Source organism: Emydura macquarii, unplaced genomic scaffold (genome assembly GCF_026122565.2).
Source record: "Emydura macquarii macquarii isolate MOO-44397 ecotype Brisbane River unplaced genomic scaffold, CSIRO-AGI_Emac_v2 contig_1313, whole genome shotgun sequence".
Taxonomy (NCBI): domain Eukaryota; kingdom Metazoa; phylum Chordata; order Testudines; family Chelidae; genus Emydura; species Emydura macquarii.
Window position 1 is genome coordinate 209,235 of NW_027131450.1, and position 19,685 is coordinate 228,919.

General features: G+C 41.0%; 1 protein-coding gene across 1 annotated transcript; it reads left to right on the top strand.

The window, feature by feature from the left end:
- The first annotated feature begins 243 nt into the window (after positions 1-243).
- On the top strand, positions 244-18,922 carry LOC137154910 (rab11 family-interacting protein 1-like). Its single transcript, XM_067550763.1, is given in 8 exon segments — positions 244-644; positions 6,202-6,233; positions 6,236-6,465; positions 6,467-6,650; positions 7,575-8,415; positions 9,369-11,618; positions 12,991-13,096; positions 15,350-18,922. Coding segments are annotated over 8 exon segments (4,215 nt in total). The 5' UTR covers positions 244-288; the 3' UTR covers positions 15,566-18,922.
- The last annotated feature ends 763 nt before the right edge of the window (positions 18,923-19,685 follow it).

Here is a 19,685-nt window from a genome sequence, read left to right on the forward strand (position 1 = left end):
GCCAGGGGCAACCCAGGGACAGATTAGGCACCCAGGGCAGGGTCCGGCTCTGGCATCCCGACTGGCCCCGCCCCTTTCCCTGCTCGCCCCTCCCACTCGCCCCGGTGAGCTCTGCCCCGCCCCCGCCACTCCCACCCCCGCCCCTTTGCCCCGCTCTCGCGAGATTTGCCGCGGGCGCTGACGCCCGGCTGACCCCGCGCGCCCGGCCGTTGAGTCCTTCAGTCAGAGCGAGGCTGGCGCTGGGCTCGCTCGCTGGGTCGGTCAGTCAGTCGGTCGGTCGGCGCCGGGATGTCGCTGCCGGGCTCCCCGCCGCGCTGGGCCCCCACCCACGTGCAGGTGACGGTGCTGCGGGCCCGGGGGCTGCGGCCCAAGGCCAAGGGGGCCGGCGGCAGCGACGCCTACGCGCTGATGGCGCTGGGCAAGGAGACGTTCGCCACCGCGGTGGCGGAGCGCTGCCTGGGCGCGCCCGTCTGGCGGGAGGAGGCCACCTTCGAGCTGCCGCCCCGCCGGCCCGGCCACGGCGCCGAGCCGGCCCTGCAGCTCACCGTGCTGCACCGGGCCCTGCTCGGCCTCGACAAGTTCCTGGGCCGGGCCGAGATCAGCCTGGCCGCGCTGCAGGAGGAGGGCGGCCGCCGCGCCACCCGGTGAGTCCCGGGCGGGCGGGCTGTGAGCCGGGCTCTGCGGGACTGGCGGGGCGGGGCGGGGTGTCCGGGTGCTGGGGCGGGGGGCGCCGAGCCCCGGGGCGGGGTGGGAGCCGGTGGTGCTGAACGTGTGTGTGTGTCTCGGTGTGTCTGTGTGTGGGGGGGGGGGAGTGAGGGTGTGTGTGTGTGGGGGTGAGGGTGTGTCTCTGTGTGTGTGTGTGTGTCTGTCTCTGTGTGTGTGTGTGTGTGTGTGTCTGTGTCTCTCTGTGTGTGGGGGGGGGGGGGGTGATATTTTTCTGACTCTGGGTCCTGCAGAATCAAACTGGGATTCCTTCTTGTCCATGTTGACCAGCGGAGAAGATGCTGCAGGTCAGATCATGCCATTAGTTAAACACCTCACTGCAAAACAAAGAGTGCTGTACATTAATGTTTGCAATATCATTTGCTTTCCTCGCGAGCGGACACAGGGTCTTTGTGTCCCTTTTCGTTTGAGTGCCCAACACAGTTTGGATCCTATGGGCTGGATCATACAGACATATTTGCAGGAGGGGAAATGGGAGGATGAACTCTGGAGTTCACAGTGGGAGTGAAGATTAAATAAGCTGATGTTTGTGAAATGCTTTGAAGATGACAGTGCATTTTAGGTTATATATGCTTATTACGTTGTATGTGCTCTATGAAAGGTGGCGTGTTGTTCTGATTTTAGTGTCTTTGGTTTTATACACTCTGTTAAAGCCTCAGTGCTTCAAAGAAGTTATTGGCGTCCGCGTTTGCAAGCTCTATTAAGAACTATGCACTGACTTCTTGGAAGAGGTTTTAGTGGGTCAAGTGTATTAAAGATGAGCTAAAAGGTGTGTTTATTGCCACAGTTGTAGTAAAATGAGAACTTATTTACATGTGACTAATATTTGGGTCACAACCAAAAATTCTGGTCAAATGAGTTTGATATCTTCACTTGCCACACTCTTGTACCCTTCTGCTACTGGGATGGAAATGTCATTAGAAATAAGCCAACTTCAAGATGAGTGTGACCATTATCTTTTATGTGTTTCATAGTAGTGAAAATAAAACACTCGGATGTAAAAATATGAACTTGCATTTCAATGTCTAGAGCAGGAAAGCACAACTTTGACAAAAATGCAGGCAATGGGAACCTATTTTATCAGACATTGGCTTATTTTTAAACTGTACCAGCTACACCTGTTCTTGCTGATTTCAGCATGGAGGGATGGTTTTCTCCTCTTATGGAAAATATAGTAATTATAAATCCAAAAAAAATTAAAAATATATTTAAGAACACATATATACACAATCTTTGAAAACCCTAACAGTAATTAAACTTATAACTATACCTGCCCATCGGCATTAAAAACCAATGTGCAAAATTCAATGAATGAGTCATTTAAGATCAGTTTGTTCAAATGTAGTTTTCCTAGGGGGATGACTTGTTATGCTATAATTTTGAGAATACTACTTGTTTTGATTTGTCTTGACGTATGATGGCTGAACTAATGACAATCTGTGTATGGTAATTCAAATAAAGAGGTTTTTTAAGGATTGTATCTACATTCCTTTTGAGGAGAAAATCATTGACAAGGTCATCTAGGTAGATAATCTTTAAGACTTAAGATTCTAAGTTTTAATTTTTTTTTTTTTTGATAGTCTTTACCATAGTTCCTGTGAAAAATATTTCAGTACAGGCAAACTTAAGTTCTCTGGTGCTCTTGTACATGTGTTTGAGTCAAAAAAGCGGGTTCACAGAAGCTGTGTTGGTTACCTCTAGCAAAGCCTGACTACAGTACTTGTGTTAGAAGAATCCTTTTCCTTTGGAAAGATGAAACAGTCTTGTTGATTCAGTGTTGGGAGTCAGTCTTTTTTCTGGCCATCTCTGGAGGAGACTAAGAATGACTAAACTGTCAAATCCAATGTACATGGTTTTGCCTTTTTTCTGTTGTGGAGGCAGTAATGGCTTGGAGTAGGATATGGATTAGAAGGAAGATTTCAATGTTTACGTCAAACAGCTTTGCGATAGATACACTTGAGGTTTTTGTGTAAAAGAAACAGTAACAGTTCAAGCTGAGAACAATGAAGTTACTCAAGAATACTTAATGTGTTTGTAAAGCCTCTTGTTTAGGTGAAGAATGAAAGTACTGTACAATGCAAGTCACAAACACTCTTGTTCTTAATAAATACATGCCCTTAAAAGACATAATCTCCTGGAAAAGTAGCTAATTAACTGAAGTATTAGTTTCTGTTAAGAGTGGAATGGAAATTGTATGAAGTTAAACACTTTTCCTGCTAGCTTTGTACAACTAGATCAACATTGCTTTCTCGAATTTGCCGTTTTAATGTAAATGTTCTTGGCTGCCATGAAGTGAGTAAGATTATGGTTTCTACTGTGAAACTATTCTTAAACTGGAATAAGTGTGTGTGACTAATATACACTCAAACCATGTTATAAGCTAATGCTTTTCAGTGGCTGTTTTCCTCTTTTACCTCACCTGGGTAGATTAGCTAAGTGATCTCATGAGGTCCTGTTGGGCCTTTACCTTCGCAAAAGTTATAGATTTGGCAGCATTTGCTTCTTGTAAATTGATAGTGCCCATATAAAGTCTCCTCCTAAAGGACTGACAACCATGAGTGCAGAGTTTGATATGGACCTATTTTTCTGCCAGGTCTAATTTTTTTTTTAAAAGAACTAGCTCTGGGCTGAAATCAGGCATACAGGATCATTGGCATTAGCTCTCAAACACAAAGGTTGAATGAAAAATGTGCCTGTTTTTTGAAATGCATTGGAAAAGATGCCACATGGCAGATATTTATAGCCTGTTACAGGAAACATGTCAAGTTTTTAAAATTTATTATTTTGGACTTCCAAGCATCCCTCAAGGTTCAGTATGCAGAAAATTTACCCTGTTAGATAGTGGTCTGTAGGATTCCTCCATGTTTGCTTTTGAACAAAGATCTGAAGAAAATTAAGGAAAAACCTAGTCATGTGTCTTGGAAAACTTTTTTTTCAATAACTGTTTTCATAGCTTGTTTCCTAAGTTGAAACTTCCTTGTCGTGGGGCTGTTGGCTGCTGGATTTATTTTAAATTTTTTGAAGAGACTATAATGAAATAAACTTCAAATGAAAATAGTGGGTTTTCTTCTAACACTTCCACTTAGTTACAATGTGCAAAATACATACAATCTTGGCACCGACTGCTGGCATGATTATTGTTCACTAATTAAATCTGTGAGGAAGGTGCCTACAGTTTGTTGCCAAATATTGCAGAGATGGAGTTGCTGACAGTAAATAACTATTACTTGCGCAACAACTTTTCTTAGAAATGATGGCTGTACTTAAGTTAATAACTGCATTCCTTGAATATTTAAAGCTTTGTTTGACCTTCTTCCATGAAACCTTTCAAATGGGACCATTTTATTAAAAGGGCTATGCAAAATTTACAGGATAAGCTTACTGATGTACATTTGAACCAGAAAATATATAAAATTCCTTAAACACACTTTTATATCACAAAAATGGCCAGTGGGTTTTTACAGTTAAATGCAAATCATATTGATTCTTTATTGTTTAAGACTCGATGAATGGAACTTATTCAACTGGCATCCTTTGATACTCCAATGAGAACAGTCAGCATTTCCAATGTAGGTTTCATCTTTAGGGATTTTATAGCTTAGTTGTCAGTCAGGGTAGACTAACATTTGGAAGACAATTGCTTTAGTAGAAAACTCGAGTTCAGGTTTTCTCACCTCTTTGTCTTGAATGCGTGTCTTCAAAGAGGGCTTTTTATATATCAAAGTGGAAACCCATTTTAGGGTCAGCTGTCAACTAATTCTGAAACAAACTGCTGGACCCATGATTTCTGTTCACCCCCAACATGTGGCAGTGCAAAACCAGGCAGTGAGGCATTTCATGTTTCATGCCTTTCATTCCTGTTGTGATTAAATAGTTCTACTTGTTTGCTTTAACTTAGTAGTTAAGCTCTGAGGGTCAACCCCAGCTCCTTTCAGAACAGCTTTTCCTATCAGTTCTGTGGGGTCAGGAGATCTACAGCTCCTAGTTATTGGCAAGAAACTATGCAGTGGTACGTGATGTCAGTAAATACCTACTCTTTGTACCAAGGAGATTGAAATGTCAGCAAGTAGTACACCTTGCCTGGTCATTGTACAAGTTTAATAAACTAACATAAAAAGCTGTCGGTGTTTAAAACTCGATTATTTTGAATGCTTTGTCTGTTTCTGAAATAAGTGTTCAGAATATAAGTGTAGTGCAAATGGCAGAAGTCCTGTCTCTAAAGAATGTGGGGTTTTTTGGTACTTTGATTCTGAATCAATATTGTATTAACAGACTAGGGTAAATAGAAACATCTAACAATGATGAGGTGCTTGATTCTGAAGAGGAAATTATGGGAGTTTTCCCTCTGTTTAGAAGCTTCTATATTTGAACAGTAATGAAATAGTTAATGAACAGAGAGAATTGGAATGAAAGGTACGGGGTGTGTAGAGAATGCCTTCACTGAACTATTTCAGGTATTAGTGTGTAACTCATCGGTATAGACGACGAGAGTTCTCTGGCATTTTAAAGACTAACAAATTTGGCAATTGGTTCATGGTTCTACTTTTTGTCGGTTTCCCTTTTGATTTTCAGGTAATTGAAAAGTTCTTGATGGAATTTTCTTTCTCTGTTTCCTTTGCGTTGGGTACTTTGCAGTTGCGCTTTTAACATCGTTGCTTGAGAAACTGCCTGCTCTCGTGAACTCCTTTATCCCTTAGATGTTCTTCCCATGGGACCTTACCTACCAGTTCTCTGAGTTTGTTTAAAGTCTTCTCTTTTGAAGTCCATTTTCCTTCTTGTTCTGCTGCTCACTACTTCCCTTCCTTAGAATCATGACATCTATCATTTCTTGGTCACTTTCACCTAACTGCCTTCTACGGTCAGATTCACAACCAATTCCTCCCAGTTGGTCAGAATCGAGTCTAAAAGGGCTGACCCCCTGGTAACTTCCTTCACTTTGTGAAACAACAAATTGCTTCCAAAACATTCCAAAAATTAATCTGGACATTTTGTGTTTTGTATATATTCTTGATGTATAATGTAGCACCTCCTCCCTTATTACCCTGCCTGTCCTTCCTGAAGAAGCTGTACCCCTCTATACCCGTATTCCAGTCCTGAGCTTTCTCCCACCAAGTGTCTGATGCCAGTTAAATCGTGATACATGAAGAAAATTATTTTGTAGTGGGGATGCCAAGGATATGCCCTTATCTCTGTACACAGTAAGCTCTCTGATCCTTGTGCTAATCATGAAGTAGTTTCCCAGCTAGGGAGTCTGTTTTCTCCTTTTTTCCTCTACCATATTTTTATGTGGCTTGGATTATTGTTTACTAAATACATCTAAGTGACGAACATCATTCTGCCTTTTTGGATCTCTTATAGGTTCTCCCGTGCTGGAAACTCTATTAAATAGAAAACAAACACCCTGTAATTGGTTTAAACTACTTTTGCTTACCCAGAGTGTTTTCAAGGGTTGTCTAAAATTTTGTCTTGCTTTTGCAGGTGGTATACGCTTCACTCCAAACCAGGAAAGAAGGAAAAGAGAGAGGCGAGATTGAAGTGGATATTCAATTCATGAGGAGCAATATGACAGCCAGCATGTTTGATTTATCCATGAAAGACAAGTCCCGGTCTCCATTTGGCAAGCTGAAAGGCAAACTCAAAGGAAAGCGGGCCAGTGGGCTGCCTGACACAGCATCAGCCATCATTCCCACCATAACTCACTCACCAGCTGATAGTGAAGAAGAATCGTTTGAGAAAGAAAAGAAGAAAAAAATCCAAGATCAAAACCCTCTTTTCCAAACCTGGTTTGCAGAAAACCTCCCTCTCCCAGTCCATGTCCGTTTTACCTGCTTTTCAGCCTGTCACTGAAAAAGTTAGGCTTAAACCTGGTGATTTTCAATCAAAGTGGGGGGATGATGAAGATGAGTCCCTTTCTACAAATTCAGAAAGTGAGTATTCCCTCTAGCAATAGTAATATACTTTTAGTATCTTAAATCTTTGTTGAAAAGATTGATTGATTGATTGATTTGTTACGGTAGATCTATGTATTGACAGAATATTAGCAAAGATTTCACCCACTTTTCTTACGAAAAAGAATGTGACAAAGTATTTGAAGATGTTGGCTAAAGTAAGCATTAAAGCACTATTGGCAGAACATTTTTAGGTGGGTGATTCGATGCAATATTCTTTTATTGTATAGGTTTTGTTTAAAATTATAAAACAGTAGAGCTGGTTGGCAATTTTCTGATGAAATGCTCTGCCTGATTTGGAGTGGGTTCTTGAACCAGGGTGTCTCACGTCCTAGGTGAGTGCCCTAACTACCAGGCTATTGGCTAGTCTGCTGCTATGGGTGCATGTCTCTTTTTGCACCACAGAAGAGTCTTGTTTTTGTGCTGATGCAGCATGAAGCCAAATATCAAGCCTTTAATTTTTTGTGAAATGGAATTCTTGTTTTCTGGCCAATGCTACAAAACAGGACTATGGTAATGGTATATTCACAGTTCCATTGAAGACATTTAAGAATTGTTTGTCCAAGACCATTCTTTGTATTGCTGGAGCGGTTTTCTATGAAATGGGATACTGCTTCTTTGTGATCTACCACTTACTGTATGATTGTCACAGAAAATTGCCCCCTTGAGCACATGATTCCCCCCCACACACACATTCCCCAAAAAACCTGTACAGGGTGTTACTCCTGCTTTAGAGAACAGATTTTTTTTTGTATGTCTAAACACAATTTTCCCATTGTCATGCATAATCAGTCTCTCTCTCAACACTTAGACTGTAATATTGACTGTTCTAAGGAAATATGTTTTCATAGCTCTAATGTCTCACCATTTTATTTTTATTTATTTATTTATTTATTTTTGCAGAGGCCTTTGGAAACCAAGCTGAAGATAACTCACTTCATGCTCCTGGAGTCATGGCTCATAAGAGAACCGCAAGTGCAGACAACAAGCAACTCAACCAAATAACCTCCAGCAACGCCAAGAAAGAAGGGCTCTCCTTATTCAGTGGCCTTAAATCCAAAAATGACCCCACATCCCGATCCAATGTTTGTATCAATGGCAATCATGTTTATATGAAGGAAGGAGAAACAAAAAGGGAAACCATGTCAAAGGACAACACTCCTTCTTCTTCCCCTCAAACATTCAGGAAAAATCAGCTCTCTGAATCAGACGAAAACTTGTCTTCCAAATCCACTATGGAACATGAAAAGACAGGAAGAATGTCTCCTAGCAGAGGTTTATCTGGGTCTCCCTCATTGGAGACTTTTAAATCTATGACCTTACCATCATACAAACTGCTTAGCAGTGGAGATTTATTGGAAAACAGTGCTCCTCTGAGTTTAGAAACTGCAAAAGAAGAAACTAAAGAGGACAAAAAACAGGAGAACAAGAAGTCTGCTTTGTTGTCGCTAGTCACAGGAAGAAAGGAAATAGTGAAAAACTATGTAGAAAACATGTCTGACATGACTTCGAAGGAGAGAGAAGCCAAACTTTTTGAAGAAAAGAAGAAGGAAGAAGAGGCAAAACCTGCTGAAGTCCCTATGGACTTGAACCAAGAAAGTATTTCTGAAAACAGCAACAGGGCAGATGTCCCCAGAAACAAGAAATCACATAACCCTTTTGACGAAGAGCTCATGGAAGAACAGAAACCAGAAAAGTCTGCAGCCTCCGCAAGGACAATCCAAACCAAAGCTGTCAAGCCCAGGTTAGTCTTGTTTTATTTCAGTTTCAAATTCTGATATAAAGCACAGCAGACATACTGTTAGACTAGACCACTTCCTGCCACATGGTAACATTTTTATATCTCTTGTGGGGGACTCATTAGTGATTCACTCACTAGATGAACATTTAACCAGTTACACACTTATTATGTTTCTTGGTATAAATATTAACTTTGATTTCCATTTTTAATCAATTTAACTTCATATCACAAGTGAGGATGCAATAATATATTTTAAGTGCATGTATCTTTTCAGATAGTGTGGAGTTATTTATTCCATGTTGCTCTATTAACCCAAACAAAAACTAATAATATTTTCCTGCCTGACTGTCCAAGTTTGGAAGCATGCTGAAGGGCTGAAATATCATTTCTAACCAAACTTACTTCTTGCTGTGGCCTGCTGAATGCAAAATCTTGGAACACACCTGCTTTTGGCATCCTTCACAGTTTCATGAAATAGATTTCTGTGGTTCTGTGTGAGACTTCCTCCCTCACCCCTCGAGAAATTCTGCTCTTTGTGACTGACATGTAAGAAGCATAGCCTCACTGAATGTCTGTCTTTGACATCTGATCTTCAATTACTTTTAAGTTTAAATGCCCTGTGTGTAAATGTCTTAGCTACTAATAGCATAATAGCTTATGTCTTGGATGCAAAAGAAATTGTTCCAGTTGCTTAAATAGTGTAAATATTGCCCTAGTAATCTTGTGGCAACTTTACAACAGAAGTTTTGTGTCACAAGAATTGGATATGGCATAAAAAATTAAACATAATTTATTTCAAGCCTGCTTGATTGGTCCATTAAACCTCTAAGACCTTGCAGTTTCTTATACATCATTAGTCTGTTGTATATTGTGAAATCTGTTTTTAAAACTTGTCTTTGCTTGTCTCTCACATGCTGCTTCTGCAACTGACATGCAAGTTTTTGTCCTTTTCACAGATTGGGAGTGTCTTCAGAGGATGAGACCAAAGCCACGTTTCCTACTTCTGTACCTGATTCCCTTCCTGCTTTCCTTTCTGCACATCATTCTAATAATGACAATAACCCTTCCACTTCTAAAGTGGGACAAAAATTTAAAGCACAAGACTCTGAAAACTCTGGTAGCCCTTTTCCTCCATCTCTCATTTCTGCACAATGTTCTAATGACAGTAACCCTTTCATTTCTGACTGGGGACAGCAATTCAAAGCACAAGGCTCTGAAAGCTTCAAAAGTCCTCTCTTGTATTTCTCCCATCTTCCCACAGCTTTGGCGGATGTTTCTCCTCCTATGCTTTCTAGTCACCTTTCTAATGACAGTAACCCTTTTGTATCTAAACTGGGAGAGGACCCAAAAGTGCAAGGTCTCAAAAGCTTTAATAGTCCTCCTTCTTTCTCCCTTCCTTCTGCAATTTCTAGCAAAAGCTATTGTTCCTCTGCAATAAACCTTGCTGATTCGGATTACTCTGCTTTTGTTCATTCAGAGGAGTCTCAGAGTGAAAGCTTAACTAATGATGCAAGTTCTCTGAGGTCACTGTCTGAGAGTCCTCCTTTACCTGTGTGTGAAAGAGTTGAGCAGACCCTAAAGAAACAATGTGATGCCAAAGAGGTACAGATAGTGTCACCGGTTACAAAGAATAACAGAGTCACTAAGCAATCAGTGACCTTTCGTCTTGACGAGCTGGAAAATGCTGATTCAGGCAGCAAAGATGCTGAGGCTTTAGACAGAGAGCAGCCTGTGAGATGTCATCCCGATCAGTGTGAAGAAATGTTCATGATAGATCCAACCATAACGGAAAAGAGACGAGAGTTTGCCTCTGTGCTGGATATGGAGAGCTACCCTTCATCTAAACTCTGTGATGAAAGTATGAATTCTGTTCCGAGCAATGAGAGCGCTGTTCAGGATGACATTGAAACCAGCAGTACAAATGGTGAAATCTGGATGAAAGACAGCCAAGAATTAACTCCTCTCTCCAAGTCAAATTATAGCCTTTCACGTGGGAATGGTGTGGCACAGCCACCTTCTGCTGAAAGCAAATTCAACGAGGAGCAAGAAATATGTAGTGGTAAGAAAATGAAGCATTCACTCAAAATGGGAGAATCTGGGCTCACGTTAGAGTCCAACGTAACTCATGCCATCAAAAGTGACTCTTCAGTTCAAGTGGAGCCGCCAAGACCAACCCCAAGAGTTCGCACTTTGCTCTCTAAGGATGCTAACAAGTCAGAGGATGTTGCTGAACTCCGTCCTCTGTTTGCGAAGCTGAAGCCCATGCCAAGAAATGCTGTAAAGCTAAGTAAGTGTGCACCTGTTTCTCTGACCGGTAGACTGAAAGATGAAGGGATGCTGACTCCACCTGACGGCACCGAGAATCCTTTGAACCCCCATGAAAACCCAACAAGTGACAGCTTATTAAAAACAGCCGCTCTGTCAACAACACGTCATCTTGACATAGGGAATGACAATAATGGACACATCAAACACAAAGCTGATGGTCATGATGATTCATTGTTTAACTCTGGAACAGACCTTAAATCTGCCGTTCCAGTTACTAGAGATCATAGTCTAACACATGTTGGTCTTCCAGTTATTCTGGAAGTAGGATCAGATGATGAGCTTCTAGACGACTATCGAAAGAAGGATAAAATTACTGCAATTTACAAAAGTGTTCCAAGCACTGAAAGTCAGTGTACAGATTCCTTGTCTTTCACCGAGGAATTAAAACTGAGTTCAGATATGAACTCTACCAATAGAGCAAGTATTTTGCTTCAGGAGCGAGAAGGTAGCCCTGAAGATGAATTGCTAGATTTAAAAGCATCATCCAAGCTAAATTCAGTAATAGACATGTTTAGTGCAAGCAGTAAGGCTAGTGAATCAAGTTTAGATATGCTTTCTTATCCCAGTGAGCATGGATGTGGTGTTGAGGAACAGGAACTGAAGGAAAGTAGAAAGAATGATTTTTTTGAACCCTCTAAAAAGTCTGTTTCTTTTACCTCCCTGTCCAGTTCTTCCCAACTCTCCTCTTCTAGTTCCCTCCAATCTGGGACTTACAACAGTAGTAGAGCAAAATCAGTGAAAAAACCAACAGCAGAGAGCTTTGATGAGAGAGTCAGAAATGCTGGTGAGAAGAAGCTTCTTAAGGCCTGGGTTTCACCCTCTGAGACACTTCCCAATCAAACTCAGCAGAGTGGTGAAACTGTGTCTGTTAAGCACAGGTGAGAATACGGGGAAATACATGAGGCATTTTCTAATGGTGTTGTACAAGACATACTTTTTTGTTGCTGTAGAAATAAACATCTTGATAGTTTTTTCATTATGATGCAACTTCATACAATCTGAACTCGGTCTGACTTAGCGACACTGTCAGAAACCCATACTCCATCATACCAGTGTAAGACCACTGCCACCAGAACTTCTATTAGATAAAAATCTGTGATTGCACCAAACAGATCTGTGCACCTGTAAACTTAGAATGAGCAGCGGGAGTGCTCTATGCAGAACTAACATTCACAATACCAATGCTATTTCTGGCAATTTTACATTCAAGGGCCTGGTGTTCATTAGTCAAATATGGATTTATGATTTTTGAATAATGTGCTTCAATAACAGGCATGTTCTGTTGTCAGCAGCTGGATTTGGGTGACCGCATTGTGATCTGTAGTTGCTCAGAAATGAGGCAATACAATCAAAGGCTGCACTGGAAACTGTGATGTTCACTTAACTAGTAGAGGAAGGATTTCTGAGCATTAAAACACATGGCAGCAAACTTATTTCATGTGGCTAATAGGCCTGTCTCCTAAATGACCAACATGCCTTTGGACTTCTAGAGCTGTGAACAACTCCTGCTAAGTGGCGCCCTATTAGAGTCTGAGGTACAAATTGGAGCCTCCTTTTTCTGTTTACTGCTGTTAAACTCTGCTAGCCTCAGAACCTCTTTATCGGTCTCAAGTATTAGCACGAACTTCAGGGAGTTACTGTTCAACAATTCATTGAAATACAGTTGGGTAACTTCCTTCCACTTCTTAAAATTGCCATTACAAATGGGTCTAGAGAGCACAAGATGATGCCTAGGCCGCCAGTTTGACTTTTGGCAGAATAGGTCTGTTTAGAGAAGATAGAATAAATCTGCTGCTCAAGAGGATGTTTGGTATGTAGACATCTAATAAAGATAAGATGGTTGTGAGGGAAAATTATGTAGAATCTAACTCTTAAATAGTAACTTGTATTAAAAAACCAACCCCACAACCAAATAAAAACTAAATTCTCATGAATATGGAATACCTCATGTATGCAGCTTTACTACTACTTCTGTTGTGTGACGTTTGCAGTTACCATTGTACCGCTCCTCTTTTGTTTTTGAATGCAATAAAAATAAGTCAGCAGAACAGACTGACTGTGTCTGTAAGTACACCCAATGGAAAACTATAATTTGAGGCAGAACTCTGCCTTGGAAGGCATATGAGGAAATACATTAAATCGCCTCGTATTCATTTGTACTCGATTTAGGAGCCTGTTGGATGCTTTCCGTGTGATGTGATGTCAAGATGTTAAAGAACTGCCTAAAAAGCTGAGACTTTTTTGTTTCAGACCTCATCCTGTGAAGCCAATGAACACGACTACAAATAAATCGCATGCTAAAAATTTGAGCACCATCACAAAAATGGATGAAAAGTGGACTGAGAGCAACAGAAAGGTATGAAAGAGATTGAAACTTAGCTTAACGATTACAGTGGGTTTCATAGCTTCCAGAGCATTCAGTGTGAATTTGCCTATTCAAGGTCACTTTCAGTTATTGGTTCTTTGATAGCATATGTACCGTTGCCCTCAAACCATACCGTCTCTTAAAAGATTTCTTTATTTTCTCTGTCTCCCCAGTGTTGGGAGGAAGAAATTGAGTTCACTTTTGTTCTTATTCAATGCAAAATGACTTCAAAGCAAAAAGAGGCTCGTGACGTGGTCCCTAAGAACTGTGGGTGTACTGCTGGAGTAAACCCAAGAGTGCTCTTTGGTCCTCCACTAGATGGGGAGGCTAGGTTGTGAGCCAAGAAGTTGGCTAATAGGAGTGTCTGGGATGGAGGCTGTGAAGTAAATAGGATACTTTGTAGGCAATCCTCGGTGTCTCTGGTGCCTGGGGTGGGGGCACTGCAGCCTGGACTCTGCTTACCATGTGATCCTCCTGTCTAGAGGTGGTTGGGGGCAGGTAGTCACTATCTGCTGCACCACTGATCTTCCTTTACCTTGTAATGTACTGCATTGGCAGCTTCCACAATTAAGAACTTCCTCTGCAGTCTGTTGGAGTTTTCACTTTATTTCTCTTCCCCCTCAAATCTCTGAAAAGTATTTTCTTAAGTCTGTTGCATAAGTTGTGATCCCTGAGGATCCATTAGATGAGTGGTCTGTAAAATGAGAGTAAAACGTTTTCTGCTGAGAAAATTCTGAATATGAAATCCAGGCACAACCTGGCTCGTCATGTAGCATCCTCATCTGAGAGGACGTCTGCGCTGTCCCCCTTCCCCATTTTCCAGTGGTAGTGAGTCTTAGAGCTCTGGTGAGCTGACTTGGGCTTTTGCTACAGTGCTTAAAATAGCCATGTAGACATTACTGCTCAGGCTCTGAGACTCTTCCTGCACTGGTGGCATTAATCTCTTCTGCATAAATGACCATGAAAGGAAAATGTGACTCAAAAGTTTGAATTTTTTTCACTTAAACTCAGGTGTGCTGCTCTTCAAAGTGTACAGAAGCCTGGTTTTTTAAACATCTAGTGTTTCCACACCACATCCTGGTTACACAAATACAAAAACTATTCTCTTTAGTGCAGTCCAGTGAATACAATTATGAATGTCTGTTGTACGATACGTACTCTGCGTACTATGTGCATTTTTGCTGCAGTAAAAAGGAAGCGTAACAAATTACTTTGCAGAGGTTACTAAAAACCGTTCCTATCCAGTGCTTAAAACAGCATTTTAATTTTAAGAGAAAGTGCCCAGTAATGTACTGCTAACTTGTCAAAAGAGAAAATGATGGTCAGTTTCTTTTTAAAATTTCAGTCTCAAAATGATCAAGTACACTTGCTGCTGTTTAACCTGAGTTTGACTTCCGTTTTATTCAGTATGTTTTAACTTGTGGTTCTGCAGATCTTTCAGTGCTAATATTACACGGGGAATTTTTGTTGCCAATTTTTGGGCCATTGATGTCCAGGCAATAACTCCTCCATCCTTCATTACAGACTCCAATCTACCCTGTACCCCCATGCACATCTGACATTCACATATTATTGTAAATTGCTGACAAATTGAACCATAACATTGAGGCTATGGAAAACCTTTTTTTTTTTTTTTTGCTAGAGAAATAAGTGTCATTGGCCTGATGTTTTCCATACTAAATGTTGTCTCATTTTGACCACTTTTCCTTAGAAAATAGATGCCTTGGGCTTCCTAAATTGTGCAGTATCGAATGTTTTTGTGCCACAACAGTGCAGTGTTTTAAATAGTCTTCCTCTTACTTTCCTTTCCACATAATCTATTGTTATAAAGCTCCACCGGTCCACATGTTGGAAGTGCATGAATATTTGCCAGTATTTATAAGTTTGACTGCTAAGTGGCCTAACAGCTGTCTTTTGCAATAGCATTTGCATTTGTATCACTTTGCTGTACTGGTTTTGTCTTGCAGCTTTTCCCTGTCTGCTGATGCCACAAGCCTGACAGGCTTTGGCCTTGGGAGCTTGCTTTTCCTGTTCACTGCAGTAGTAATGACTGATAAATCCTGAAATGCCACTTCTGTGAAACTTTAATGAGATGTCGAGCATAGTCATTCCTTGGACAAATAATACAATTTAGATAACCCATATCCCTAGAATTCTTCAGCTTTCCCTGAATACGAAGATCATTAGGCAGTCTTCTCATATCACTGTAAAACACTTACCCTGTCTTTCTTTTCTCTCCAAAAGAAATATGATTCTTCAGACCCTGCCTATGCTTATACTCAGTTAACACATGATGAGCTGATCCAGCTGGTGCTGAGACAGAAGGATACCATTACAAAGAGAGAGCTCCAGGTGCGGGAGCTAGAAGACTACATTGATAACTTGCTTGTCAGAGTCATGGAAGAAACCCCCAACATTCTTCGGGCTCAATCTCAAATAAGTAAAGCTGGAAGGATTTAAAACTTATGCCATTAAACCTGAATGAAAGACTTGTTACTCAAACGTCACAGGTAGATAATGTGAAGTTGCTGATGTTCAGGTATCGGCTGCCTACCAAAAAACTGGCCTTTCTGTCTCTCTTGCAAAAGTTGATTCCACTTATCTGGAGACTGGTTAATAATTACACCATGTCTTAATACGTAATCCAAAAAAACAGTAGTCAGAAGTTTTCCACTTGTCTGTCTGGTAGGTACACTGTAAATATTTTGCCACCACCTGGTTAAAGAATCTAATCAGAAACCTGAGAGTCAGGTGGCTGTGAATGTTTTTGAAGCCATTTTTCTCTGGCACGGATGGTTCTTGGCTCCAGAGCTGCTTTATTTTATTAGTATTGGGCATTTAGCTTAAGGGTTGCTGTTTAAAAACTGAACCATGTTTCTCAGATTCTGAACAAGAGTTTTATTGTTAATACTAAAATGTAAGTTGTAGTGCAGTATAAGCCATCACGTACACTAATTCAAGGATTTGATTGCTTTGTTCCAACAACTGCATTACAGAAGTTGAAATATGATTACCAAATCTCTTTCTGGAGTGCAAGTTGCCTTATTCTAAAAAAAAGTCAATGCCTTTAAAACATGCTGTAAAATTGGATGGCATTTAAATCTGCAGGAAGATGTGATGGTGTCTGCCCTATTGAAGTGTCCACATCTCATTTTGGGAAGGGAAGCGCAAAGCCTGCATAAACCTAGTGGTAAAGACTTTCAAAGCAGTGCTCTGAGCAGGCTCTTATGGCTGCTTGAATACAGCAAAAATCAGGCAAAGATCTAATTGCCATTCTACTACGTGATTAAAGAACGGTCGCACATTTTAGACTGAAATGGGAGCTGTTTTGTTTCATAGCTGTTATATTCCTGATTTGAAGGTTCTTCTTCAAACTGGGGGGCACACAACTCTACATGGTTTACTCTGTATCCTGTATAAGCACATAGGCACCTGTTTCCCTCGTGGTACACGTGCTTAGTTTGTTTTTATGGCTATGCACGGCAAGTCATGTGACGAATTTTCTATTTACCGCTTTAAATCATAGATTTTTTTTAAACGTGCCGTTTTTGGGAAACTAGGACCTACAGTATGGAACGACTGTCTAAGGTGATGCATATGAAACATCTGAATTGTGTTTATTTATAGGCGTATAAAATAAAAGGCGGATGTGACCTGGTTCTCTTAGTGAAGGAGCATTCAAATGGTGGTTTTAAAAGATGTGATAAGGCTTGTGGTGGCGAATGTTAGAAGAGGTTTTATTTTGAATGTAATCAGAAGACGTTGTGCTGCTATTTTGCAAGACGATCCGATACCTCTGTCTCTTGCCTTGATCTGCTGTAACTGTGCGGTTTGCCATTTATATCTGATAGCAAACAGCGAGACGCTAGCAAACAATCATTTTCGCAGGCCTACTTTAAATCATTCTTTGTGTGGATAGGAATCTTCAGTGAAATTCAGCACTCTGATGGAAAGTTGTGGTTGGATTCAACATTAATTTACATCCACATTTAATGTTGGGGCTGATTTGTGGCACGCTCTTGAAAAATCTTATCTGTGTGCTCAAAGCTCTCAAATTGGGCTCTTGAAGGCAGAGGGGGGGGTCAGCGATACAACATTGAAGTACTTTGAATAATTTGTTTGAACGTCTAGCGTGTGTTGTGAAGGGGAAAAAACCCAAAACCAAACCAAACTCTACCCCTTTATCAAGGTGAAAGGATCCATTTAATCTCTTCTGAAGTTGAGTGATAATTTAATGTATAGTTTAGGAGGGGACAGCTTGTTATAGTATTCCTGACGTTAGAGCACTTTAATGAGAGGTGAGACTAGTTGAATTTCCTATTAGCCTTTAATAGTCTATGGCCTCACGTTTAATATTTTGACAAAACACTGGAGACCACTATAAACTTCTCTGATCCTGTATTTTTGCAATGAAGCGTAATGTATTTACATAAAGAAATCAATGTTTATTGGAAATGTATCTAAATAGATCTGCTGTTCTGTGCATGTGTTACTGTATGGACTGATGGGTGATTACAGAAGCAGAGGGCAGGTAGGTTTTGCCTATCGTACGGCTTTCGGTCAAGGGAAGCCATAAATAAAAGGTATAAGGTTGGTAAAGTTCCTTTCTAGGACTTCAGATGCACAGGAGCAATGAGTGTCTGAGCAGACGACTTCATTTTACTGCCCCCAGATCCCATGAATGGCTTATGCTGAATGTTTTTAGCAGGGTCTGTAAATCTTGTCTCTTTTTTTAATTTGCATGAAACTAGCTACGTTCCCCTGAAAATGACTGACCGCTTGTTGTGCCTTGAGGTAGCGAGGGAGACGAAACATTAATTTCAGCTGCCTCTGTGCTCCTTGATGGCTCTAGGGGGAGGAATTGTTGCCTGTACATCATAACATAAATTTGCCTTCAGGACTTGATTTCATAGCTTGCGACAGGTTTCTAGTTGTATGAGAACTGTGAGCTCTCTCTTCTTTAGTGCCTTTGAGCAGCAGCTAAACAGTCTGAATTTGAAACTGGCGTTGTGGACTGCTTTTATACTCGAACTAATCTAATCAAATCCAGTGATATGAAGTGATTTTTTACTTGCCTTCGTTTAAATGGCTGCACTTGGGCTCTGGTGTAAAGGTACTACTCCACCTCTAGCGACTGAAGCCGTGGTTTGTAATACGGCACCTGCTGCTCTAAATATTTTACAAAGACATTTAGATCATTAACCAAATGTATTCTTATCTCGGGAAAGCTTAAACCTTACGGCTTTAATATTTGCTGTTAACATTCCACTGAAGGTTATGACATTCTACTTCCAAGGTGGGACCCCTACCATTTTGATAGGGGTTTTACTCTTTTTGGTCATCATTTATACCAGTTGCAACTTTGGAGCCTCACACTTGGACAGAAGTTGAGCCGGCTGCTCTCACGCACTGAGGCTTGATCTCTTGGTCGCACGTGGGAAGTCTCATTTATTGATGAGACGTGGGCACTGCCAGGCGAGAGTGGTCCTTTACTGGCCACACTTCTACTTCATTAGGCTGTGAAAATGTTGCACCATCTTATTGTACCTCAAATATTTTATTGGCGGTGCTGGTTGAAGTGTTTTGACACAGGACTGTTTTAGGTTTTGTTGGTTAAGAAGGTACTTCATTTCTGAGTATGCATGAGATGAACAGCTTGTTTCTCATGTCCCTGTACAGTCACTTACTGAAGGATCCAGATGTATGTTTTGATGTTTATATTTTTTGCTTTGTTATTGTGGATACTTCTTTTTCTGTTTTGGTTTTTAAAAATGACTCTTGCTCTTCTGGAACACTAAAATAAAAATGTTAACTCAGTTTTTGGGCCTGCTTTTTGTTTGTCACTAGACTCTGAAAGCACTAGAAAATGCTTCAGCCAGAACGGAGAGAAGAACTGAGTGTACGGGGTAAATGGGTAAATAATGTATATTTTTCTGGGGAACTGTCTTGCAGTGGCCCTGCAGATAAACTTGCGTTCGCTTTCTCAGCATCACGTTCCAAAAGCTTGCACTGTGAAATCATTTTATGCCGTACACGATTGATTACAGCGGGCCGGATCCTCCTGCAGCTAAAGCTCAATGGCTGAAGTGAGAGAAACTGGGACTGTAGATAACTTAATGTCAGAGTATAAAACAAGCAGGTGAAACTGGCTTACAGTTAAGACAAAGGTTTGCGTACTATGAAAAGCAAGAGGTGTTTAAGATTTAATGTGGCATCTCAAGGCGATTGTGATGCACGGGCCCAGGGCCCTCAAACTTGGGCTGCCAACTCATATTTTCCACAAGTTCAGGCACTGATTCTCTGTTCCTCGGCAAAATACCGGCATTGACCAGCAGGTGGCAGAGGATGTGTGATGTTCACTGGTGTGCGCCGGGGGGGGACACACGAGGGGTGATCTTTTTTTCCCAACTCAAGCAGCAATACCATGGTGAGGTCTCAGGGCTAGACTATAAACAAGTAAACTATGAGTATGGTTATTATCTCGATCTGCTGAGTTAGCTAGACACTCATTACAATGAAACTTGAATAGGTTCCCCTTCCTATTTATTATTTGTGTATCTGCTGCTCTCTGGTGGGAGGA